Source organism: Eptatretus burgeri, chromosome 3 (assembly GCF_056783735.1).
Source record: "Eptatretus burgeri isolate ZD-2024b chromosome 3, Ebu_testis_v1, whole genome shotgun sequence".
Taxonomy (NCBI): Eukaryota; Metazoa; Chordata; class Myxini; order Myxiniformes; family Myxinidae; genus Eptatretus; species Eptatretus burgeri.
This window is the reverse complement of record NC_140963.1, coordinates 118,048,211-118,072,512: the sequence shown is the minus strand read 5'-3', so window position 1 is coordinate 118,072,512 and position 24,302 is coordinate 118,048,211. Positions and strand designations below refer to the sequence as shown.

Below are 24,302 nucleotides of genomic sequence, written 5' to 3'. Positions count from 1 at the left end.
GGGGTGAGAGGGGTGAGAGGGGTGAGAGGGGTGAGAGGGGTGAAAAGGGGTGAGAGGGAGGGGTGAGTTGGAAAAAAAAAAAATAGAATGGTCGATGGAAATCGAACATGAAAGTTAAAGGGATCCTCTATGTTATGCAGCAGCACCTGGCCAGCCGTTCCTTATAACCATTTAATTGGACTTGATTGGGAGCTCAAGCCACTTCCCGAGTTCCCCACAGTCAAAAGCGGTCCAGTTCGTATCCAGATCGGGATGTACAGTCGGCAGTCCATGAGTAGATCGAGGTACATGATTTACAAATATTATATGGTTCTCTTTGTGAGTTTCAAAGGAAAATCCGTAGAAGATAAAACCCGATTTCCGAACCGTTTGCCTTATTTAGTGTTTTCTAAATTACAAAGGCAAATTTTTTTTTCCACCCGTCACATGACGATTGGCGGCTGTTTATAAACATTAATGTTTATTCACATCTCCCTGAAATGTGTGTAATGTAACGTTTTTATAATTTGTTTTTATTTATTTATTCCCCCCAAACAAGGGTGAGAGCAACTCAAGGTTTGTGGATTGTATACTATACAGTGTGTACTGTCGTCGGTAATCACACTGACTCCAATCTACGGATTCCTGAGGAATTGTCGATACCGGCCAAGGTGTGTGTGTGTGTGTGTGTGTGTGTGTGTGTGTGTGTGTGGGTGTGTGTGTGTGTGTGTGTGTGTGTGTGTGTGTGTGTGTGTGTGTGTGTGTGTGTGTGTGTGTGTGTGTGTGTGTGTGTGTGTGTGTGTGTGTGTGTGTGTGTGTGTGTGTGTGTGTGTGTGTGTGTGTGTGTGTGTGTGTGTGTGTGTGTGTGTGTGTGTGTGTGTGTGTGTGTGTGTGTGTGTGTGTGTGTGTGTGTGTGTGTGTGATAAAGCACAACATTTTCTCTCTGCTAACTCTCCTCCACCCACCCTTCTCTCTGTGTGTCTCTGTTCCTCTCTCTCTCTCTCTCTCTGTTCCTCTCTCTCTCTCTCTGTGCCTCTCTCTCTGTGCCTCTCTCTCTGTGCCTCTCTCTCTGTGCCTCTCTCTCTGTGCCTCTCTCTCTGTGCCTCTCTCTGTGCCTCTCTCTGTTCCTCTCTCTCTGTGCCTCTCTCTGTGCCTCTCTCTCTGTGCCTCTCTGTCCCTCTCTCTCTGTGCCTCTCTCTCTGTGCCTCTCTCTGTGCCTCTCTCTGTGCCTCTCTCTGTGCCTCTCTCTGTGCCTCTCTCTGTGCCTCTCTCTCTGTTCCTCTCTCTCTGTTCCTCTCTCTCTGTGCCTCTCTCTCTGTGCCTCTCTCTCTGTGCCTCTCTCTCTGTGCCTCTCTCTCTGTGCCTCTCTCTCTGTGCCTCTCTCTCTGTGCCTCTCTCTCTGTGCCTCTCTCTCTGTGCCTCTCTCTCTGTGCCTCTCTCTCTGTGCCTCTCTCTCTGTGCCTCTCTCTCTGTGCCTCTCTCTCTCTGTGCCTCTCTCTCTCTGTGCCTCTCTCTCTCTGTGCCTCTCTCTCTCTGTGCCTCTCTCTCTCTGTGCCTCTCTCTCTGTGCCTCTCTCTCTCTGTGCCTCTCTCTCTCTCTCTGTCCCTCTCTCTCTCTGTGCCTCTCTCTGTCTCTCTCTCTTTCTCTCTTTCTCTCTTCTTCTTCTCTCTTCTTTTTCTCTCTTCTTCCTCTCTTTTCTCTCCACTCTTTTCTCTCCTCTCTTTTCTCTCCTCTCTTTCTCTCTCCTCTCTTTCTCTTTCTCTCTCCTCTCTTTCTCTTTCTCTCTCCTCTCTTTCTCTTTCTCTCTCCTCTCTTTCTCTTTCTCTTTCTCTCTCCTCTCTTTCTCTTTCTCTTTCTCTCTCCTCTCTTTCTCTTTCTCTTTCTCTCTCCTCTCTTTCTCTTTCTCTCTCCTCTCTTTCTCTTTCTCTCTCCTCTCTTTCTCTTTCTCTCTCCTCTCTTTCTTTCTTTCTCTTTCTCTCTCCTCTCTTTCTTTCTTTCTCTTTCTCTCTCCTCTCTTTCTTTCTTTCTCTTTCTCTCTCCTCTCTTTCTTTCTTTCTCTCTCCTCTCTTTCTTTCTTTCTCTCTCCTCTCTTTCTTTCTTTCTCTCTCCTCTCTTTCTTTCTTTCTCTCTCCTCTCTTTCTTTCTTTCTCTCTCCTCTCTTTCTTTCTTTCTCTCTCCTCTCTTTCTTTCTTTCTCTCTCCTCTCTTTCTTTCTTTCTCTCTCCTCTCTTTCTTTCTTTCTCTCTCCTCTCTTTCTTTCTTTCTCTCTCCTCTCTTTCTTTCTTTCTCTCTCCTCTCTTTCTTTCTCTCTCTCCCCTCTCTTTCTTTCTTTCTCTCTCTCCCCTCTCTTTCTTTCTTTCTCTCTCTCCCCTCTCTTTCTTTCTTTCTCTCTCTCCCCTCTCTTTCTTTCTTTCTCTCTCTCTCCTCTCTTTCTTTCTTTCTCTCTCCTCTCTTTCTTTCTTTCTCTCTCCTCTCTTTCTTTCTTTCTTTCTTTCTCTCTCTCTCTTTCTTTCTTTCTCTCTCTCTCCTCTCTTTCTTTCTTTCTCTCTCTCTCCTCTCTTTCTTTCTTTCTCTCTCTCTCCTCTCTTTCTTTCTTTCTTTCTCTCTCTCTCCTCTCTTTCTTTCTTTCTTTCTTTCTCTCTCCTCTCTTTCTTTCTTTCTTTCTTTCTCTCTCCTCTCTTTCTTTCTTTCTTTCTTTCTCTCTCTCCTCTCTTTCTTTCTTTCTTTCTTTCTCTCTCCTCTCTTTCTTTCTTTCTTTCTTTCTCTCTCCTCTCTTTCTTTCTTTCTTTCTTTCTCTCTCCTCTCTTTCTTTCTTTCTTTCTTTCTCTCCTCTCTTTCTTTCTTTCTTTCTCTCTCCTCTCTTTCTTTCTTTCTTTCTCTCTCCTCTCTTTCTTTCTTTCTTTCTCTCTCCTCTCTCCTTTCTTTCTTTCTTTCTCTCTCCTCTCTCCTCTCTTTCTTTCTTTCTCTCTCCTCTCTCCTCTCTTTCTTTCTTTCTCTCTCCTCTCTCCTCTCTTTCTTTCTTTCTCTCTCCTCTCTCCTCTCTTTCTTTCTTTCTCTCTCCTCTCTCCTCTCTTTCTTTCTTTCTCTCTCCTCTCTCCTCTCTTTCTTTCTTTCTCTCTCCTCTCTCCTCTCTTTCTTTCTTTCTCTCTCCTCTCTCCTCTCTTTCTTTCTTTCTCTCTCCTCTCTCCTCTCTTTCTTTCTTTCTCTCTCCTCTCTCCTCTCTTTCTTTCTTTCTCTCTCCTCTCTCCTCTCTTTCTTTCTTTCTCTCTCCTCTCTCCTCTCTTTCTTTCTTTCTCTCTCCTCTCTCCTCTCTTTCTTTCTTTCTCTCTCCTCTCTCCTCTCTTTCTTTCTTTCTCTCTCCTCTCTCCTCTCTTTCTTTCTTTCTCTCTCCTCTCTCCTCTCTTTCTTTCTTTCTCTCTCCTCTCTCCTCTCTTTCTTTCTTTCTCTCTCCTCTCTCCTCTCTTTCTTTCTCTCCTCTCTCCTCTCTCTCTCCTCTTTCTCTCCTCTTTCTCTCTCTCTCTCTCTCTTCACATCTGGGCGGGAATTTGTCTCCGGACACATGCGAGCGGTGTTTACGTCCGGACAGGAGTTTGTCTCCAGATGTGTCCGGGCGGTGTTTGTCTCTGGGTGGTGTTTTTTTCCAGACTGTGTTTATCTCCGGACATGTCCAGATGGTGTTTGTTTCGAGCCGGTATTTATGGTATAACCGGTAGAAAATGGATTTTAGACGTTATTTTGTTTCCATTTTCACTGTTATTCTATGCAAAAGCATTTTCATGAGATGGGATGAAACGTAATTAATGCTCCATCACACGTCTGTCTTCCCTTCCTCTCAACTCTCGCTGCCTTCCCTTCCCCCACCCCTCCTCACTCTACCCCTTCCCCCTCTCCCCTCTTTTTCTCCCCCCCCCCTCCTGTAGTATTGCTGTCAGCGAAGCAACTGGTGGTATTTGCTGGTATGTATTATGTGTGTGCAATCACAATCGTGTGTGTGTGTGTGTGTGTGTCACCTGGAATAGTTTAGTCCATTGACATGATGACTGGCACTAACCCAATGCCTGGTTAGGACACACAATGGCCTCCTCTTGCAAAAGCCACCTCGGAAATCTTTTTTTTTTCTCTCCCATTCCCCAGAAAATCTTGGCAGATGGGACACCAGCTTTAGCATCCTATCAGACTGACAATGTATTCAAGTGATGCAACACTCTGACTGCGAAGCATTTTGATGACATTGTATATATAAAGTCTGGTTGGGAATCGAATACGAACTTGAAAGCTCAAAGTGTCTCAGCTACGAGCTATCCCGTCGGCCACGTGTGATTTCCCTGATCCGAGGAGTTGCACCTTCCATGAATTGGGTTACAGCAGACCATGTCCACGAGAGGGAGATATACCCTAGCGTCGTGTTCACAGTGAAGCCGGCCAGATGTACATAGTCAAACAAAACTGCATGTTGTAATGTTTACAAGCGTATTGCAAAACTGCTGGTGTGTTCCGTGCCAAGTACCGTCTGTATATTTATTTTCAGGAAAGACTTGAAGCCATCGGATTGTCCCATTCGGTGTTCCCATCTGGATAGAGATCATGATGCTTAGTCCTCGAGTTCAAATCCAATACACCAAGTTGATTTGTCCATCAACGCCTCATGTCCTTGTAATTCACAGAAAATTACACCCCTCAGGCTAAAATAGCATTCCTTTCCTGGAGTAATTCTCTGCAGAGTACTGTAGTAGGACCTGCTACCAACTATAGTATATGAGAGTACAACTCTCGTATACTATAGTTCTAACTGTAGCATTTTTTTGCCTGGGCCATTTGTCCTCACCTTACATGTGATGTATTGTCAAGCCCCCACCCCCTCCGACATCCTCTTATGAGGCTTCGATTGCTGCAAACAAGAGAAGGTTTTACTTTAAAACACGCGTGAAAATGATACAGAACAAGGAGTGCAAAACAAGTCCTGATTACAAGTTACATTTGCACACCAAGGATGATTGAGGCTTGGGCTCTTCGGTAATCTTCATTACAGCACGCAGTGATCAATCGAATGTTAAACTATATTATCTCATGCTTTGTGGTTTTTGGTTACGCAGTCTGTCTCATTGCTCATGAATGAGGACCGAAGCCGATGCTGGAAGAAACAGTGTTTCATTAGAAATTCCCTCGCTCGACAATGTGTGATTGGCCTCATGCAGGTGTACAGCTACCCTGGCAAAAACTTCCTTTGCTTCATCAAGAAGGATGATGGATGGGGATCTGAGACAAACAGTGGGTGATCATCCTTATTTTTTTTAATTTTATAGAGGACCGTCCAGGTCGGAACCAGTGACTGTGGACAGGGTAACATTTCAGCTCCTTTGTCTATCTGCCGTTCATCCGTACTTCCACATCCCTCGAGGCAAAGAAATGGAGTAGCATAATGAGCACGTCTGTATCCCGACACTTTACCCGAATTCTGCCAAAGCTGGCGTCAGCGGCATGTAGGATATGTATGGCCAGACAAGTGTCCGCTTCTTCATGATTAGCTGACAATTGGGGGATCTCTCCATGCAGAGTCGACTGTGCCTTTGTTTCTTCAGCGGGAATCGGCTCCTGTTCCTCGAGGAGATCTTTACTTTTGCTCATGAGGTCTTCACCAATTAATCTGGCCAGATCGGCCTTGTTTTCGTCATCAAGGCCAATGAACTGCTCCTACACTTGAGGGACATCGCTACGGTCAATAATTCTACGGATGGGTTTCTTCTTCCCTTTTCCTTGCTAGTTTCGTGTTGGTCCCTTGATTGGATGCTGTGCATACCGATCAAACTCAACGTCAACCCTTTGAACAGAGGAAATGAAGTAGTTTACAACTGAACGGTTGTGGACACTTCATTCCTTTCCTGAAATTAACACATTTAGCTTTAAAAAGTGAAATCAAGAAAAACTGGATTTTGCCTTTCAAATTTCGATGTTTCATCATGCAGTTTCAAACTTGGAAACAGGAGATGTGCTCAATCTAGTGTGACTATTGCACAGATGCTTATAGTTTTTCTGAAAGCTTGTGAAATGTCAATTAAATGGTGATTAAAAGTGAAATTGTCGTTTTTGACCATATATGGTCAAAACTGATGACCAAGTCCGAAAATATGCAAATTTGAGGTTGGCATCCACCCCGATGTCATTCAGCGGGTATTCCGAAGATATTTGGTGTGGTTGCTGCCTCAACCACACCAAATCAGATGTCCATGGGATCTCCTGAAGAACTAGAATGACCCTTGATAGAGCACATACCTCCGCCAGGCTGAACAGTTTACGTTTTGTTGCCAACTGATAGGCCGGATCTGCTTCTGAATGTGAACCAAAATTGAATCGGCTTGTTGTCACCTACCGATCCTGTCCACCAAGTTTCGTCCGAATCCATCTATAACTTTTTGAGATATCCTGCTCGCAGACAAACAAACAAACAAACAGGGTGAAGGTGGTGGAGGCAATCACAGGACGCTTTTGTGGTTCAAATTTTGCTATAACATGTGCTCGTGAAAGTAGTACATATATATACTGCTGTCGTTACTAGAAGGCTTATCTACAGCCAGCAGATTAGTCAAGGCATTGACTAAGAGGAAATGGTCACCGGGGGAGGGAAAGGAGAAACATAGACGTCCGAATCACATGCCCTGCTTGGCATTCTGCGGCATGCCAGTCCTCGTGCCCCTTCCGTGCTTGGAGCACACCTGCCTCGTCCCACAGTTATCTCCTTCAAATTGCTGGAGAAACGGTGTGATCAAGCTGTTGAGAGGCTTGTATTGATGAGAGATCTTGATTTGGTGGAACTCTATGCAGCTGGTTTGGAGAAACGAAACTTCTTAAGAGGGGAAGCCAATGCTTCACCGTGCTGGCAGAAACAAACAGGAAGCCCTGGGTTCAGAAAGAAATGTCTCATGAGATCCGCCACTCTGGCTTTAACTAGCCTTGAAATACATGGAAATAAGCAATCTTGAGAAAAACATCCTGGACAATGAACCTGACCCTGCTACAATTTCCAGAAACGGCAATGGCGAGGGAAACGAGCTCGCGGACTCGATGGTAAACCCAAGAACTATTTCTGAAGACTCAAGTTTCTCATTCAAATCTGCCAGTGAAATGCAGACTAATGGAATCTTGCGGTATCTTCATCTCACGTGTGACCTTTCAGATGCAGACAAGGATTCCGAAGACGACGAAGCTCGTTCCTCACCGGGGAAAACGCCGCTTGCGTCCAACAGCCCAACCCTTAGGAATAGCAGCAGATGGTGGAACACGGATCGGTGGGCTTTGGAGGATGTAGCAGGGGAAGACTATCAAAGCCTGCAGAAGCAGTTTGGAGCTGATGATGAACAGGGTGGGGATGCGGGAAAATCCGGTGAAATGGTTGAAAAGGAGATCTTGTCACGGCTTGAAGAGAGGATGGAGGACCGACAAAACGGATCGGGTAACATCGTCTTGGGATCATTGGAGCCCCAACGAGCCACAAGGCCATTGCTTCTGTTCGAAGAGCAGAAAACAGCGGGAGATGAATACGAGAATGAGAGGTTAGTCCATCTTGCATAGCAACGAAGCATCCACTGTATCCATTGCTCTTCAATAAAAGTATCATTATTGTAATCGTAGTTGGTGTTCCTCTCCCCTAGCCCCCAAAAACCTCGAGGATTAAACCGTTTTGCCAATTCAGTGTGAATTAAGTAAAGGACAGCATATAAGTGTTACATAATTATATTTTGTTTTCAAAGTCGAGGCTCATGGAGGAGCGAGAACACATAATGGATCAGGACATAACAAAACAAAAGGGACAGTAGACAAAGAGAGTAAGGGGGGAACTCACCAACAGGAGGGTTGAGGGACACAATAGAGGGAGACTAGGAGGAATGAGGGCTGGGGGAGACGCAGCACACGTTGATGAAACTCCAGGATGATGGTTTTTAGCAGGGCTGAGATTCAGAACCCAGGCTAGACTGCTTAGAGGTGAGCGTGTGTGTGTGTACCTCAAGGCCGTCCTGCCCAGCCCTCCATTATTACGTACATCGACATTATTTGTAAATTCTAGTAAATCACCATGCATCTTTTTTATCATCACTTATTTCATCCGCCGGTGAGAGTGGACGGAGGTGATGTTTTCACCCCCCCCCCCCCGCTTGTTTGTTTGTTTGTCTGTCTTTGTGAGCAGGATATTTCAAAACATTGCGGACGGATTCGGACGAGACTTTGTGGACAAGTTGGGTGTGTGACAAGGACCAATTGATTCCATTTTGGGGAAGATCCAGATCCAGATAAAAGAATTTTTAAAATTTATTCTTCACCATTGAGAGATGGAGTCAAACAATACAGTATATCGCATGATATTTCAAAATGTTGTGGACGGATGATGCCAAAACTTGGTGGATGAGTTGGGTAGGTGACAAGAACGAGCCAATGAGATTTTGGAGGTCCAGATCCAGATCCTGCATATTGGTGAGATATACAATGTAAACTGTTTAGCTTGGCGGAGGTGTGCGCCAAACCGAGTGCTGTTCTAGTTTCACCTGTGGCTCTATCTCTCTTACTGTTTATAACTTGGCATTCCTTGGCTACCTGGTTGGTGTCCCCCCCCCCCCAAAAAAAACAAACGAACCCCCCACAAGATTATCATTGTAGTATGTCATGTGTGTGTTTATTTCTGCAGACACTAAACCCTTGTTCATGCAGACGTGGCATTCATTGTTCTTGGAGGTATCAATGGCAGTGTTTGCCGTTAACAGATCTGGTATCGGTCAGTGAATCCAATTTATTTTTGTATACAGTGTCGAGGCTCATGGAGAGGCGAGAACACAGAACGTACCAGGAGGAAATGGAACAAAATAACAGCAGAAAAAGAGGGGGATGGGGCGACACACCAACAGCAGGGTTAAGGGACAACGTAGATGGACACTTGGAGAAACAATGGACATGGAGGAAAAATTAGTGCGAGGGGAAGACACGGGGTGAACAAAGTGGATACAGCTACAGATTTATCAATCGTACAAGTGGAAGGAACATTTGGAAACCTGGAAAGAGGTGGGTTTTGGGGAGTGGTGGGTTAATGGGGGCAGAAAAGATTATGGATGTGAATGGGAGATGATCTCAGATGGTGGTGAACAGTTGTCTTGATGACCTGGAGGGAAGAATGAGGTTGAAGAGAATGTGGAAGTTGGTTCCACAGATTGGAAAAAAGAGGAACAAATGAGTGGAGGTGAACAGTGATTCTGGATTTTGGGAGTTTCACCAGAAGGGGGGTTGATGGTGGACCATGTGTTCCCTGTAGAAACCTTGGAGGGGGGGGGTGGAGGGACTGAGCATGGGAAGGTCAGAGGCTGTAAGACCAGAAAGAAGGTGGCAGATGACAGAGACCACCAACCTGTCTGCAATGGTAAAGTGATAGGCCGACAGACTGAGCTTCATTGCAGTATGTTCCAAAGATTTTGAAGGACTGGGTTTTCATGCCATCAATCTGAGCAACATGTGATGCCATCCCAGAGGGGAGAGCAATATGCCATCAAGCTGCTGAAGGCGGCCTTGTATAAGAATAACAGTTCAGGTGTAGGACTTTGCTTGACGGAGGATGCCTGGCTTCGGAAGCTAACTGAGATTTCTGGTTTGCCCAAGAGAGATTGTAGCTTATTTCGATTTTGATGTACCTTACTCTTCACAGAGTGTTGGTAAGCCTGGTGTTGGCTCAGTGGCTAGGTGGTTGGTGAGGGTGGCGGCTTGGGATCCTAGGGTCCTGAGTTCAAGCCCCGTCGGCCGCTGAATTAATACACCAGGGGGTTGACTCAGCCTGTCATCCTTCCGAGGTCGGCGAAATGAGTACCAGTTCCAGTGTGTGTACTGGTAGAGGGGCACTGCATCAGCGACACAATCGCGCTTCAAGAAATGATAGCTACCCCGGCAGCTAAGCTGCCATACGACCACCACCAGAGTGTTGGTGCTGCCGAAGCAGTTTTTCAGCAAGGGTTATATTGGGTGGTGTCATGACTGATAGTGATGCCGAAAATGTTTGAATGACTGACTGACCTTCTTCAAGATGATTGTTAAGAAAGTGGATGGGAGGGTTTGGCGGATGATCTTTTCAGGGGAAGAGAGAAGAGAGAATGTGAATGAGAATGAGGGATTTCTTCAGATTCCAAGTGCTGGAACAGCTTGGTATTCTATCAAGGTCTGTGGTGAGGGAAGAGGCTGCAACCTGCCCGCTGAAGGATGAGGGATATGGTATGGCAGAGGGTAGAGTCATCAGCAAATGTGTATATATATATATATATATATATATATATATATATATATATATATATATATATATATATATATAAAAAAGAGGATTTTCCAGAGTCAGAAAAATCTGTGATGAAGATTAGGAATAGGACGCGGCCAAGAACACTGCATTGGGGCACTCCAGCCTTGACGGGGAGAGGAGATTGAAGGATCCCGTTGATGTCATGGGCAGGGCAAGGCGGGATGCCAGACAGTATCGAAAGTTCGAGATATCTCGAGAGAGACGGCTCTAATCTAATGTCTGACATTGAGGGCTTCCATCCATTGTTGGGAGAGCAGAAGCAGCGTGTTCATGGTAGCGTGATCAGGTCTGAAAGATGAACTGATTGCCTGAGATCAGACTGTTGGAGAAAATGAAGGATTTGATGTCAAAAGTGATGATGGATTCCTTCACCTTGCCGATGATTGGAAGTAAGCTGATAGGTTTGCAGTTGATGAAAAGGAAGACCAAGAAGGAACCCGAAGAAGTAAAGAACAAAGATGGAGTCATCAGAAGGAACCTGGATAAGGGTTTCGGATTTTGCACCTCATGTGGTGTTGCGGTGGTGTTGGCGGATTTCCAAACAGATGGAAGATGACCGAGTGCAAGTGACAGGGTGAAAAGGCAGAGAGAGGATGTGCAAGAACAGCAGAGCAGGTTTTTAGGACACGTGATCTGATGTCGTCCTGCCCAGTTCCAGAATCAGTTGAGGGTTGTCAAACTTTTCCACCTTCTCAAATAAAACCCCAGATCCACAGGGCATTATGGGATGGCAAATAATACCCCAGATCCACAGGGCATTATGGGATGGCAAATAAAACCCCAGATTTGGATCCCAACAGAAAATCCAAAGTATCCATTCGGTGGTGGAGGCCTTGGCTCATAACATTACTGTGTATACAGGTGTAACAAGAACGACACTCAGTTGAGCACACACCTCCACCAGGCTGAACAGTTTACATTTTGTATCCCACTGATGGGCCAGATCTGTATCTGGACCTGAACCAAAATCGAATTGGCTTGTTCTTGTCACCTACCCAACTCATCCACAACTTTTTGAGGTGTTGTGCTACATATCGTTATCTCTCACTGATGAAGAATCATTAAAAAATTGTACTTTCTGGATCTTCACCAAAATCTAGTCCATTTGTTCTTGTCACACACCCAATATGCCCTCGAGGTTTCATCCGAAATCGTCCATAACTTTTTGAGATATCATGGTCACAGACAGACAAACACACAAACAAACAAGTTTTTTCATAATCTGTCCATAACTTTTTGAGATATATCATGCTACATTGACTGTCAAAGTATTCACCCCCCCCCCAACCAATAATGCTACATTTCGATGAATTATGTAGAAACTATTTTTCGAAATGAACTTTTCTATTCATAACTGATGAGATCAAACTAAACACTGTTATCGTTGAAGGAGGAGGTTACATGTCAGGAAAACCTGCAAAAAAAACATGTACAAATCAAAATTCACTGGATGTAAAAGTATTCACCCCTTAGGTCAGTACTTGGTGGAAGCACCTTTTTCAGCAATGACTGATATGAGTCTTTTTGGGTAGGTCTCTAACAGCTTTACACAGTGAGATGGTGAAATCTTTGCCCATTCTTCACGTGAAAATTGCTCTAGTTCTACCAAGTTTGACGGGGATCGTCGATGAGCTGCAATCTTCAAGTCTCACAATCGATGTTAATTTGTGCTTAAGTCAGGACTTTGACTGGGCCACTCAAGAAAACAAGAATTTTCTTCTTATTCAGCCACTCTAGTGTGATTTTAGCTTTGTGTTTTGGATCATTGTCCTGCTGAAATGTGAATCTCCTATCCAGTTTTAGATTCATGGACAAGTCGAGCAGGTTTTCATCAAGGATTCTCCTGATTCTACTTTTCACCGTCCATTGTCTCTTCTCTCCTGACAAGCTTGTCAATCCCTGTTGATGAAAAGCAGTCCCATATCATGATGCTGCCACCCCATGCTTGACAGTAGGGATAGTGTTGATTGGGTGAAGTTGTGTTAAGCTTGTGCCAGACGTAACGCTTTGAATTTAGACGAAAATGTTCAATTTTTGTCTTGTCCGACCAAAAAACTTTTCTCCACATGGCTGCAGTGTCATTAAGATGCTTTTTCACAAACTCCATGGGATCTTTTAGATAGGTCTTTTTCTTGCCACCTGTCTAGAGAGGCCAGTTTTGTGAAGGGAACAGGATATTGTTGATTAATGAACACTGATCCCCATCTCGGAAGTAGAGTCTTGTAGATCTTTCAAAGTCGTTGTTGGATTGTCAGAGACATCCCGAACCAGTTTCCTGCTTCCCGAGCTGTTAAATTTGGATGGGTGACCTGATCTGGGTAGAATCTGGGTGGTATGAGACGTCTTCCGGTTCTAAATGATGGATTTCACTGCGAGTGACTCAGAGGGATCATGAATGACTGAAATCTTCTTATAACCCTCTCCTGAACGGTGCTTCTGCACCACTTTGTCTGACTTCTTTGAAAAGCTCCTTGGTCTTCAAGTGTGCCTTATTGGTTGATCAAGTGAGTTGCATCTTAAAACTCCAAAGATAAGTGGAGGAGCTTAAATATCTTACCTGGAATGTATTTCCGGGGAGCTTAGGCGATGATGCATCCTCCAGTTCCATCCATTGTTGGGTGTCCGTCTGCCAACATTTGCAACTTCTTCTCTGAAACTACACACAACATGTCTGAAACTTGACCACAACTTTCATCACCAAATATGTACCAAGTTTGTCAAAAGCATTTAAAAAATATCGGGGTCTGAGGGGGTCTTCGGAGGAAGTTTACTGTGGGCGGAGGGGGTGTGGGAGGGAGGAGGGTCCCCCCCCCCCAAAGAGATATTTGCTTTCTTTTCCAAAACTGCACACACAATTTCGATGAAACTTGACTGCAACCTTCATCACCCGTGTGGTGTGTGATGAGAGAGGGAGAGAGAGAGAGAGAGATACTTTATGAAACACACACACACACACACACACACACACACACACACACACACACACACACACACACACACACACACACACACACACACACACACACACACACACGCACTTGACTGATATTAGCAGAGCAGCAACCCAAAAACCTTGAGTCGCTTTCACCAAAAAACAACATTGCATTTACATAGACGTTTCAGGGATGTTTTTAGAAACAGCCGCGTGTGAATGGTGGAAAAAACTTTTGCTTGGTAATTTAGAAAACATGTTAATATGGCAACCTCGGAAATGAGGTGTTATTTCACAACACCTCACTAAGAATGACGGGGCAAAAACCAAACCAGTCGCTCGGGGCGGCGGAGGGCGAAGCGGTCGCTCCTGCCATCTGCCTGCTCATCTGTGCACACGTCACTTGATATATCGGTTTGGGGTCTGCGCAAACATTATAACTTTTTTTTTAAAACGTCCGTTTTTCACCATATTTGCTTTAACTCCCTGTGGAGCACCTTGCCAAACCTACAAAAATTCCACAGATCTGGCAGACACTAAGGATAGGCAGTCCCCTCCGAGGGACAGGTCACGAGGTCCAGCAGTGAATGCATTAAATCATATAGCTCAATAAAGCTGGTTAATTTTGAGACATTCATAAATTTTTTTTGTTCACTCGATCTAATTATTCAAACAGTTGAAAAAGGTCAATTTAATGCTTTGGAAATTTCACATTTTCTTGTGTATCGATGGAGAAGGAGGGAAAATAACCTTGCTTGCTAAAAGTAAATAGGTCCATCGGCTTAGTTATAAGACTCGTCATTTCTTTAAATTATCAGATTTCACAACAGTTTTCGACACTTATTTCGTCCGGACGATATCCGATCCTAAAAACCGAAATAATATTTTGAGGATATACTTTAATTAGTCCGTGAGAGTAGATCGTGGAACATCGTATCATATAATGCATGAAATACCTCCAAGCTCCTAATTCGAAAACTATAGTACTTACAAAAGCGATGTACACAACGATTCGTAGCTATGATGAACAGGTATTCGATATAATATGAGTGAGGAAAATGAAAAGAAAACTTTTTTGTAAAGAAATTGTTGCTGCGTGTTCCAAGGCAAGGCATACTTGAGCAGGCGAAAAAACCTGGCGGTTTCAGACTCCAACGCGGTTACCTAGGAAACGCCTTGAAACCCCAGACAGCGACTCGGCTTAGGATCACCCGATGAAGGACATAATTAAATACGGCCGTTAATTATCTTCAATGGGGTGTTTTAATCAACCCTGCACACCCTTGGAGTTTTCTTAGTATGCAGGCAAAGTTTCAGGCTGATAGGTTTAATAGTTTAGGAGTTATGGAGGTGACACACACACTTATTAATTAGTTCATCATCATAGTGTTACAGACATTTCCATGCTTGCATGTGTAAGCCGTGGTACACCTAATGGTTGCTTTCCAGGCTGCACAATCCCTTGCTCACCCTCTTGTTAGGCTTTTCACTCAAAAGATGATCTCCAAGCAGCACATCCCATGTTATCCTCGGATGGCCTCCAGCTCTCCTTCCATTCACATTAATATTTATACACCTCCTCACACAACTACCTGACCACATCCTTTCTATATGTCCGGACCATCTCAACCTACCTCAACGCATCACCTCACTAATACTTTCTATACCTCACCTATCTCTCAATTCCACATTTGATTTCCTATCCTTCATTGACACATCCACATCACCATTCTCATTTCATTTTGTTCATCCTCCTTTTTGATCATCCATGTTTCACTGCCATACATCATCACGCTTCTAACGCAAGCTGCATAAAGTTTTCCCTTTAATCGGAGAGAGGTCCCTATTGATGTCAATAGGGGTAACAACTCCGTAAAACTTCCTCCAGCCACTTCTAATTCTTGCATTCACTGCTGCCTCCGCACCACCACCTTCACCAATCATATCACCAAGGTAACAGAATTTATCTACACATTCCAGAGATGTATCCCCATAAACTAACCTTTCTGCTCGAACTGGAGTCACTTGTTTACCTGCACAAACAGCACATTTGAAATCAGGAACCACCTGCAGTCTACCCCTGATGCCACGACACACCTTGTGCACCCAGCAGTTGCAGGATTTACACAATATTGAATTGCTACCTACACCTTTTGTACAGACAGCACAGGGCCACCTCCCCCTCTTTTTTTTCACACTTCCTTCTCCCGCACCACTTATCAGTACTTTCGTTTTCCCTGTATTCACTTTCAGTTATTTCAGTATAAGTGTAGATAAAAGGTTGCACAGGGAATGACACAAATTCGCAAACAAAAACAAATAAATAGCAAGTGTAAGGTGTTGGGGATGGGTAAGAATAATGAAAAGAGATTACATGATGCAAGGAGCAATTTTGGAGCGTGTCACACGGGAGAGGGATCTGGGGGGTGGTAATAGATATGGGAGGCAAGCAGGCAGCACAATGCCAAGCAGTGCTTTCTTCTCCGAAACCACACACACACAATTTTGATGAAATTTGACCACAACCTTCATCACCCATGATGTACCAAAGCTTTTCACACACCATAAAAAAATAAAAATAAAAATAAAAAAACACCATACCAAAGCTTCTCACACACCATATATACATATATACAATAGACATTGTGCCTGATGAAGCCAGCTTGAAACCGGCAAAACATTGCCTGAGAGCGGGTGTGCTCTCGCTTTTTTTGCTCAAATCAGCAGAGTCGATCTGGGTTTTACTTTTTGTTAGAAGCACCTTCTTCTATTAAAAAAAATAATAAACATACAGCAAATAGGCTTTTAGGTTGCATTCGGAGGGGGATCATTTATAAATCAAGAGGTGGTTTTAACATTGTAGAGGAATTCAGTGATGGCCACATCTTGGATATTGTGTGCAGTTTTGGTCACCACAACTCAGGAAGGACATAGATGCCATTGAGAGGGTTCAGCACAGGGCTACTAAATTGATTATGGGGCAAGTTCACATTGGATGAGCTCACCCAAGGTAAGCCTCCACTAAATTTATCACAGGAATTTAGAGGAGGCTCACCTTGGGAGCTCCTGTATGCTGATGACTTGGTGCTGACAGCCAACAGTGTGGAAGAGGTAATGGATAAACATCCAGTATGGAAGGAGGGTATGGAGGCTAGAGGACTGAAAGTGAATACAGGGAAAACGAAAGTACTGATTAGTGGTGCGGGAGAAGGAAGTGTGAAAAAAAGAGGGGGAGGTGGCCCTGTGCTGTCTGTACAAAAGGTGTATAGTAGGTAGCAATTCAATATTGTGTAAATCCTGCAACTACAGGGTGCACGAGGTGTGTAGTGGCATCAGGGGTAGACTGCAGGTGGTTCCTGATTTCAAATGTGCTGTTTGTGCAGGTAAACAAGTGACTCCAGTTCGAGCAGAAAGGTTAGTTTATGGGGATACATCTCTGGAATGTGTAGATAAATTCTGTTACCTTGGTGATATGATTAGTGAAGGTGGTGGTGCGGAGGCAGAAGTGAATGCAAGAATTTGAAGTGGCTGGAGGAAGTTTTAGGGAGTTGTTACCCCTATTGACATCGAAAGGGACCTCTCAACAATTAAAGGGAAAACTTTATACAGCTTGCGTTAGAAGCGTGATGATGTATGGCAGTGAAACATGGATGATCAAAAAGGAGGATGAACAAAATGAAATGAGAATGGTGATGTGGATGTGTCAATGAAGGATAGGAAATCAAATGTGGAATTGAGAGATAGGTAAGGTATAGAAAGTATTCGTGAGGTGATGCGTAGAGGTAGGTTGAGATGGTCCGGACATATGTAAAAGATGTGGTCGGGTAGTTGTGTGAAGAAGTGTATAAATATGAATGTGAATGGAAAGAGAGCGAGAGGCCGTCTGAGAAAAACATGGGATGTGCTGCTGAGAGATGATCTTAGAGTTAAAGGCCAAACAAGAGGGCGAGCAAGGGATCGTGCAGCCTGGAAAGCAACCATTAGGTGAACCACGGCTTACACAAGCAAGCATGGAAATGTCTGTAAGACGATGATGATTATTATGCTCGCTCAACTCCGCTATGAGGAGCGGCTGAAGGAGACAGGTCTTTATACACTCAAAAGGAGGTGGTTTCAAGGAGATATGGTAGAGATGTTTGAGATAATGAAAAGTCGAGATAAAATAAGTGTAGATTAATTATTCAACAGTCGACAGTGACAGAACCAGGGGCCATGGCCTGAGAGTAAAGAAGAGGAGAGTTAAGACAGTAGCAAGACAAGGGGACTTTTACTCGGAGAGTAGTTAATGCATGGAATGGCCTCCCTGGAAAGGTAGTGGCAGCAGAAACGGTAGATAAGTTTAAATTAGAATTCGATATGTACCTGCAAGTTATGGAGATAGAGGGGTATTGATAAGACTTTTAGGTAGTTTGAGCACTGATGGGTGATTGTGTGCATGTGTTCGGCGCTGTTGGTGGGGGCCTCGTCAAGGGGTGTTGTGTGGTTGATGTTATGCGTTATTTATTTATTTTTTTAACCCAAGACCGTCTACGCCCATGATTCTTCCTCTGGAAATAAAAAATTAAAATATATAATTACAACCCCCCCCCACCCCCCACCCCCAAAAATAATTTTGCATTTTCCTTGTTTTGATCTAGTGGTGATGTGGCGCAGGCACTATGGGCCGGATGGCCTCCACCTACGTCTAATTGTGTGCATCCTTATGTAAATAACTAAGAGAGAACAATGTGTGAAAGTTTGAATGTTCAACGCATGACCTGCAAGCATCATCTGTTATGTTTGGCAGAAGACACCGGATGGTGGTAACCATGGCAGGGCTTGACACCGGTGAAGAATGGCAAGATGAAGATTTCCCTAGGTTTGTTTCTAAACAACAATCATTAGCAGGATTTTCAGATTTGAAAGCTGCACCGGCAAAATGAAAACGAGGTTTGTTCCTGTGATGACGTCATTTTTCTTCATCAGAACAAACCTTTGTCCCAAATCCCAAGTCCTTGGCTCGTAAGATAAGTGTTGATGTGGTGTTTGGGGAGGCAGAGAAATGAGACTTTGGACATGAGATTGGATGGAGGTGTATCTAAATTCTAAACACGTACATATACACACACACAGCCACACATGTACAAAAATATGCACACGCACACGCACACGCACACACACTTATTTATTTATACAGGTATACCTCACTTGGCGTTGTAGATGCTTTCCAGAAGAACACGATGTTAAGCGGGGTCTAATTTTTCATGCACTTGCATGTATTAATGGGGGGGGGAGGGATGCGTTCTGTCGACATAATTGTAATTATAACTTCCATTCGCATCGTCGAAGTTAATTTTAACACTCACTTGTCTTATCTGGGAGCTAATGTCGGTCGTGTTGATGCCACTGAATGCCTTTGCTCCGATATGTGGTCGGTAGGGGATGCTAGGGGGAAGGAGAGTTAGTGGGGTTTATCCGTGTCACCCTCAGAGTCTGGTGCAGGTTGAGGCTGTTTTCTCTTGAAGAATGAGTCGAGAGAAAGTTGTCTGGTCGCCATCATCTTCTCCTTGTAGAGCTCATTGTGGCATGAAAAAGCATTCAACGCCATTATTTTCACTGCAGTGCTGCACTCCAAGTCAGGATCATTTTTTATACGCAAGATCTAGAGCCTCATTAACTTTATTCAGGATGGTTGAAAGAATTTTACATGTTAAAACCCTCTCTGATTTGTCCTCTTCTGTTGCTTCTTCAGCCCGTTGTTGGTCGAGCTCTATCAGGTCCTCATTGGTCAAGCTCTCCCCATGAGAGTTCAGCAATCCTCGACATCTCCTGCAGTGACTTCATGGAATCCCACTTCATTGGCCATCTTGGCAATTTCATTGTGCAGTGTGGGTAGCTCAGGTTTGAATCCCATGAAACCCTTGATGCACTCTGGCCAAACCTTCCTCCAAACACCATTCAAGCAGTGGTCTGTGACTTCTCTCCAGGCCTCAGTGATATTTTCAGTGGCTTTCATGATGTTAAAAGACTGCCAGAAGCCTCCAATTGATTGGCTGTCTTTGCCATCGGTGTCACAGATTAGCTGAGAAAAGGTGCGTCGCAGGTCGTAAGCTTTGAATGCTGCAATGGCACCCCGATCCATCGGCTGTAGGAGAGAAGTTGTGTTTGGAGGAAGAAATACAACTTCAACTTTGATGTCAGTTGATGCCAGGTGAGGAGGAGTCGAGGTCGACTGGGTGACCAGGTGCATTGTCCAACAGTAACAGCACTTTCTTTTCAAAGTTATGTTTTTCACAATAACTTTTCACTGATGAACAAAAATCATTCACAAACCAGGTCTGAAAAATGTCCCTGGTCATCCAAGCCTTGCGGTTTGACCACCACATGACAGGCCGGGTCGTGTTGCAGAAACCCTTCATTGCTCGTGGTGTTTTAGAATGGTAAACGAGCAAGGGCTTCAATTTAAAATCTCCTGCCATATTGCCTCCAAGCAATGGAGTAAGGCGATCTTTGGCGGCCTTAAATCCCGAAGCACTCTTTTCTTCACTTGCAATCAAGGTGCGGGATGGCATCCGCTTCCAGAAGAGCTCCGTTTCATCCACGTTGAAAACAAGCTGTGTGGGTTAATTGCAGCGTTGTATTATCGCCTGCAGGTTGGTGGAGAACTCATCCCCTGCCTGCATGTCAGCACTCGCAGTCTCGCCAGTAATCTTGACACTGTGCCGGTTTCTGCGATGCGTAAAACGCTCGAACCAACCTCGACTCGCTGTAAAATTCTCCAACGTCGAACTGTCGCCTTCTTGTTGGTTCATGGGCGCCAGCAGTGACCACTATTTTCATTGTCTGTGTGTCGTTTGTGACTCTCTCCATAGCTCCGTGACGTTTGATGCGATCTTGATGAAACTTGGACACAAGCTGGATATCATGGTCTAGTTGTGTCTTTTTGCATGAGGGGCATCCCACACCCCTTGTGGGCGGAGCCACGCCCAGCTGAACTTTTTATTTATTTTTATTTTTTTTTCTCTTTTTTTTTTTTTTTTTTTTTTCTAGCAATTTCATTTCATAGAAGCTGTGCGTAATGTCCATAAGTACAACATATAAAAAATCCGATTTCATTTGGTCAATTTTGACGGAAGAGATAGGTTTTTACGGTAGGGCTTCCTCAATAATGCCCGCGAACCATCGTCTCCTCCCGGCTTGTTGTTTAAGTTTTTAAACTTTTAGCCTTTTCCATAATAACCAGCTGGCTCAGGGGCATATTCCGCTCGTTTTGGTCCTCAATCCACACGGACAACAGTCTCTCCATTCGCTCCATCGCACTGCTTCTACGACGTGTCACCTTAGTTTCAGTCAATGCGTCACATTTTGGCCACTGGGTCTAATTTTGTCTGCGAGTTTAAAAATCGTTCTCACCGTGGTCGGAACAAGGGCCGTATCAGGTGGCATATCTACGGCCCGATCACCTGAATTAAAGCTCCTTATCACCTTCATTTTTTGCTCCGGTGTTATGCTTTTACAAGACACTGCTTTCAGAAACAACATAAACATTAGCTGGGCGTTTTGATGCCATATTTAACACTGCAATCACTTTGTAACAGAAAAAAGCAAGCACGATAACGCCATCACACAGCGAGGGGTGGCGGGAGATGAACAGAAATAGAGCGCCGGATGTGGCATTTCTCGAAAAAAAAATATATATATATATATATATTGTTACGAATCTGGAAAGCATGCGCACTCAACATTCAGGTCCCGAAGTTAGTTATGCCGGTAAGCAAGTGTGTGGTCAGGACCCCGTCCTTTTGTTTAGCGGGAGGATTAAATGTGTGCGTTGACGTCTTTCGTTAGGTTTTACATCCAGCGAGCCATCACAAACCTCCCCATCACCACCCGCTGTCTGCTCATACCTTGACTTGCCGAGAGGGGCTCGCGGTTCTGGTCCTCACAAACAATAGTTTTTGTACAATGGGCCTTTCAGGGCAGACCCTCTTGCTCTGCGTGAGCGAGGCCACGTGGAGAATATGGGGTCTCCGCACAGAGGCCACGGCTCCGCCCCAGTAGGGTGTGGCCGTAGGCCAATGAGGGACGGACAGTGAGATGATTCTCGCCAAGGCCCCTCCCCGTGTGGGAGGAGATATATATCCCCGAGCAGACTCGGTTGTGGGTGGTCGTTGGGGTTGGTGCTGGGAGATCTGGAGTACTTGAGTGGTTACAAGTTGGTTGACGGTGGTTGGGCTGGAGAGTGAGTGAACCAGCCTGTTCGTGGAGCCTTGGTGGGTCCCGTCCGCGACCCTGATCTCCGCCCCGGAGCTCCGATTGCTCCACGCGGCTGCCGCCACGAGCCACAGGTGCCCATCCGAACTCTGACCCCCAGCTCGTCTCTCTCATCGGCTGGAGGGTCCAATAAAAACTCCGGGGGTTCTTTTCTTTTTTGTGTGTGACTGCATGTGTGCCTGTTCGTAAGTAGAATTGAGTAAGTGCTTTGAATCGTTGAAAATTCCTGCTCTGCATATTCGCTTCAAGTCTTGCCTCCTTGTCTTTTCGTGTAAATAAATTATTAGAAATGTTCCCAGCTTGTTTCCGTGCTTTCTTTATTTGGTCCAGCATGGTCCGGGTCTGAGTTCAGACGGGGTTTCATCCCCGATAATCCGTTAATCCTAGCCGGCACGGCTTTGGCAGTTTCCGCTCGGCTGCAACCGAACCGGAGTTGGTGGTCGGTAGTTGGAACTCTACCGCAGTCGGTTGAGTGACCCGGTTCGAGAAAGACGTGCCAAGGGCGTGAATCCCCGGAAGCCAAGACTGCGTGGTTATTTAGGTATATTGGGATCTAGACAATTAACCCTACGCCACGCGGTTGAGATATTGGCGTTTCACGGTCGATTAATCGACCCGCTGGCTTCGGAGTTATCCAGAGCGATGGCCTATAATTCCGGGGACACCGGTGGGAGACGGTGTAAACTTCCCCACCTAGCGGTCGTTCTCGCCACCAACCCCCGGGCCACAACAAATTTTTTTTTGCATTGCATGATGCGTTCGTGTCGCTGAGATGTGTTTGCTATACACTAGATGTATTTCTGCACCTTTTTTAGCGTTTTCGTTAAAATTCAATCGTTAAGTATCCCAGAAGTAACATTCTTGAAAAGTGTATCTTGCCCCGAGAGCTGGATTCCACTACTTTACATATTCATTGTAAAATATGACTTGAGGGCACCGATAACAAGCAATTTGATTTGCAGTACAGATACTTTTGCCCTCCGGTCGTATGGTACATGTAAAACTTAAGAGAAAAATTTAAAAGCATTCATGACGCATGTGTGTAAAACAGGTTTTATACTGGAGACAGTGATGGATTTCAAACGAGGCTATACCGAAACGACGTTCATCAGGGCAACTTTAAGCAGGGTCTTAGTGTGGACACAAACACACACGTGCAAACATATTGTTGCGGTTCTGCTAAACCGCATGGCTCTACGGAAATGGCACCCAACATAGAGTGATCCCCAGGCAGTTATTTCGTTAGTCTTCATATAGTCAGACCTTCCCCTCATGTCTAGTGGGTTAACAGGATGAAGTGCGTTGCGTGGGTCTAATAGCTCGGTCTAATAATGATATCTCTATCTTCAATCTTGATTTCCACTCAACCCTGTCCTTTTATCCATGGTGCAAATCAAGTCAAGCACAGCCACCTGTGAAAGAATCACCATGAACAAAGACTCTGCCTGGCGCATGCATGGCACGCCCTTTCATTCAAATCTGTGCGCCAATTTACAACGGCGTCTCACCTTGTTCAACTTTCACTCACCAAAAACTCACCACCTCGACCACCAACATCTCCCGCACCCATGAAAAATCATTCCGCACCGTCTCGCATCTCTGCATCGATACAATATGCCACTAAATAGAGGCGTGCTGCATGGCCCAGGCCACTTGGACCGCGTGGTGCGGGGACAGGCCAAGAACGTTAACAGCACCAACCGCATCTCGCTGAGGATGCCCTGAATGGGCCTACGGGACCGTCGCGACCCTCGTCCATTTACCAGGACATGGCAAGATGGGTGGCAAGGGGTGGGAGTCATGGGGGGGGGTTGTCAGCACGAGGCTTTGGGCCATGTTGTGCCGGATGTGCGCATGAGACCGCTTCCGGCCCCAGGAGACTGGCAAGATGGGGCTATGACCGCCGTGGCCAAATAAGAAAGCGTGATTCGGGTCACGGCGCGTCACTTCGGGTGACGGCGCATTGCTTCAGGTCGTCACCCCACCCTTCGCCCAGGGCATATAAAAGGTGGATTGCCAAGCCGTCCACCCTCTGGTTCTTTTTCGCCTGTCTGCCTTGCCTTCGTCTTTGCCTGTTTTCCTCACCCCCTCCTTTGCCTCTCTCCGCCCTCTCTTCACCGCTCCTTGTTATCTGCCTGTTGCTGCATCGACACTCGGGGTTGATGTGTGACAGACATTCTTCTCGGACCAGTTCGGAGCACACGTTTTCATGAGCCCCAGCAAAGTGATAAAGCAGGCGATAACGCGCCGACTCTTAAGGTGGGATCGCTTAAGCGGAGCATCCCCAAAGCATACTGGGTTGCGCGGTCAGCCGACCACGCCAGGTATTGCGAGGCCGTAAGTCCTCCTCTGCTCTCTTTCTTTCTGGCTATCTAATCTTCATTGTGTGTGTGTGTGTGTGTGTGTGTGTGTGTGTGTGTGTGTGTGTGTGTGTGTGTGTGTGTGATGGTGCTTGTTGTCGCATAAGTTAAAATTGTAGAAGATATAATGGGATAAGTCTGCTTTTGTAAATTGCTTGCCTTTTGTTGCACCGCTCAAATTCCTTGCTATCCTTGCAGTACATAATAATAAACACATTCACTGTGCCACATATCTTTGCTCGCCTAATTGTAAATAAATACTTTGTCTCGAAATGTTCCCAGCTCATGTTCGTCTTTTCCTTCATTGGTCCAGCATGGTCTGTATCCTAGCTTAGCCGGGTCGTTATCTCCCAACGATCTGTTTCCTATCCGGTACGTCCTTGGTAGTTACGCTCAGCTGCATCTGATCCAGTAAGGTGATCCGGTTTGAACAAGGTGTACTGAGGGCGTGTCCACTGATA

General features: G+C 45.2%; 2 protein-coding genes across 18 annotated transcripts in view; one reads left to right on the top strand and one right to left on the bottom strand.

The window, feature by feature from the left end:
• The window catches only part of LOC147030813 (intermembrane lipid transfer protein VPS13A-like), a 222,936-nt gene extending 209,994 nt beyond the window's left edge, over positions 1-12,942 (bottom strand). The window contains exon 1 of one of the 2 annotated variants that reach the window (XR_015056515.1): positions 12,854-12,942. Coding sequence is in view for 1 of the 2 variants with exons in the window: in XM_085875249.1 (XP_085731375.1) it covers positions 12,854-12,891 (38 nt within the window). In the remaining variant the exon portion in view is untranslated. The remainder of the gene's footprint in view (positions 1-12,853) is intronic. The other variant, XM_085875249.1, reaches the window with a different exon arrangement.
• The window catches only part of LOC147030812 (protein prune homolog 2-like), a 124,630-nt gene that overhangs the window by 32,797 nt on the left and 67,531 nt on the right, over positions 1-24,302 (top strand). For 2 of the 16 annotated variants that reach the window (XR_015056517.1, XM_085875261.1), the window contains exons 1-2: positions 6,634-7,525; positions 18,015-18,086. The exons of 1 other annotated variant lie outside the window; for it this stretch is intronic. Coding sequence is in view for 12 of the 15 variants with exons in the window: in XM_085875261.1 (XP_085731387.1) it covers positions 6,936-7,525; positions 18,015-18,086 (662 nt within the window). In the remaining 3 variants the exon portion in view is untranslated. Of the gene's footprint in view, positions 1-222; positions 285-3,898; positions 3,935-6,470; positions 7,526-18,014; positions 18,087-24,302 lie in introns of those variants that run through there. 13 more of the 16 variants (XM_085875256.1, XM_085875265.1, XM_085875263.1 and 10 more) reach the window with 13 other exon arrangements.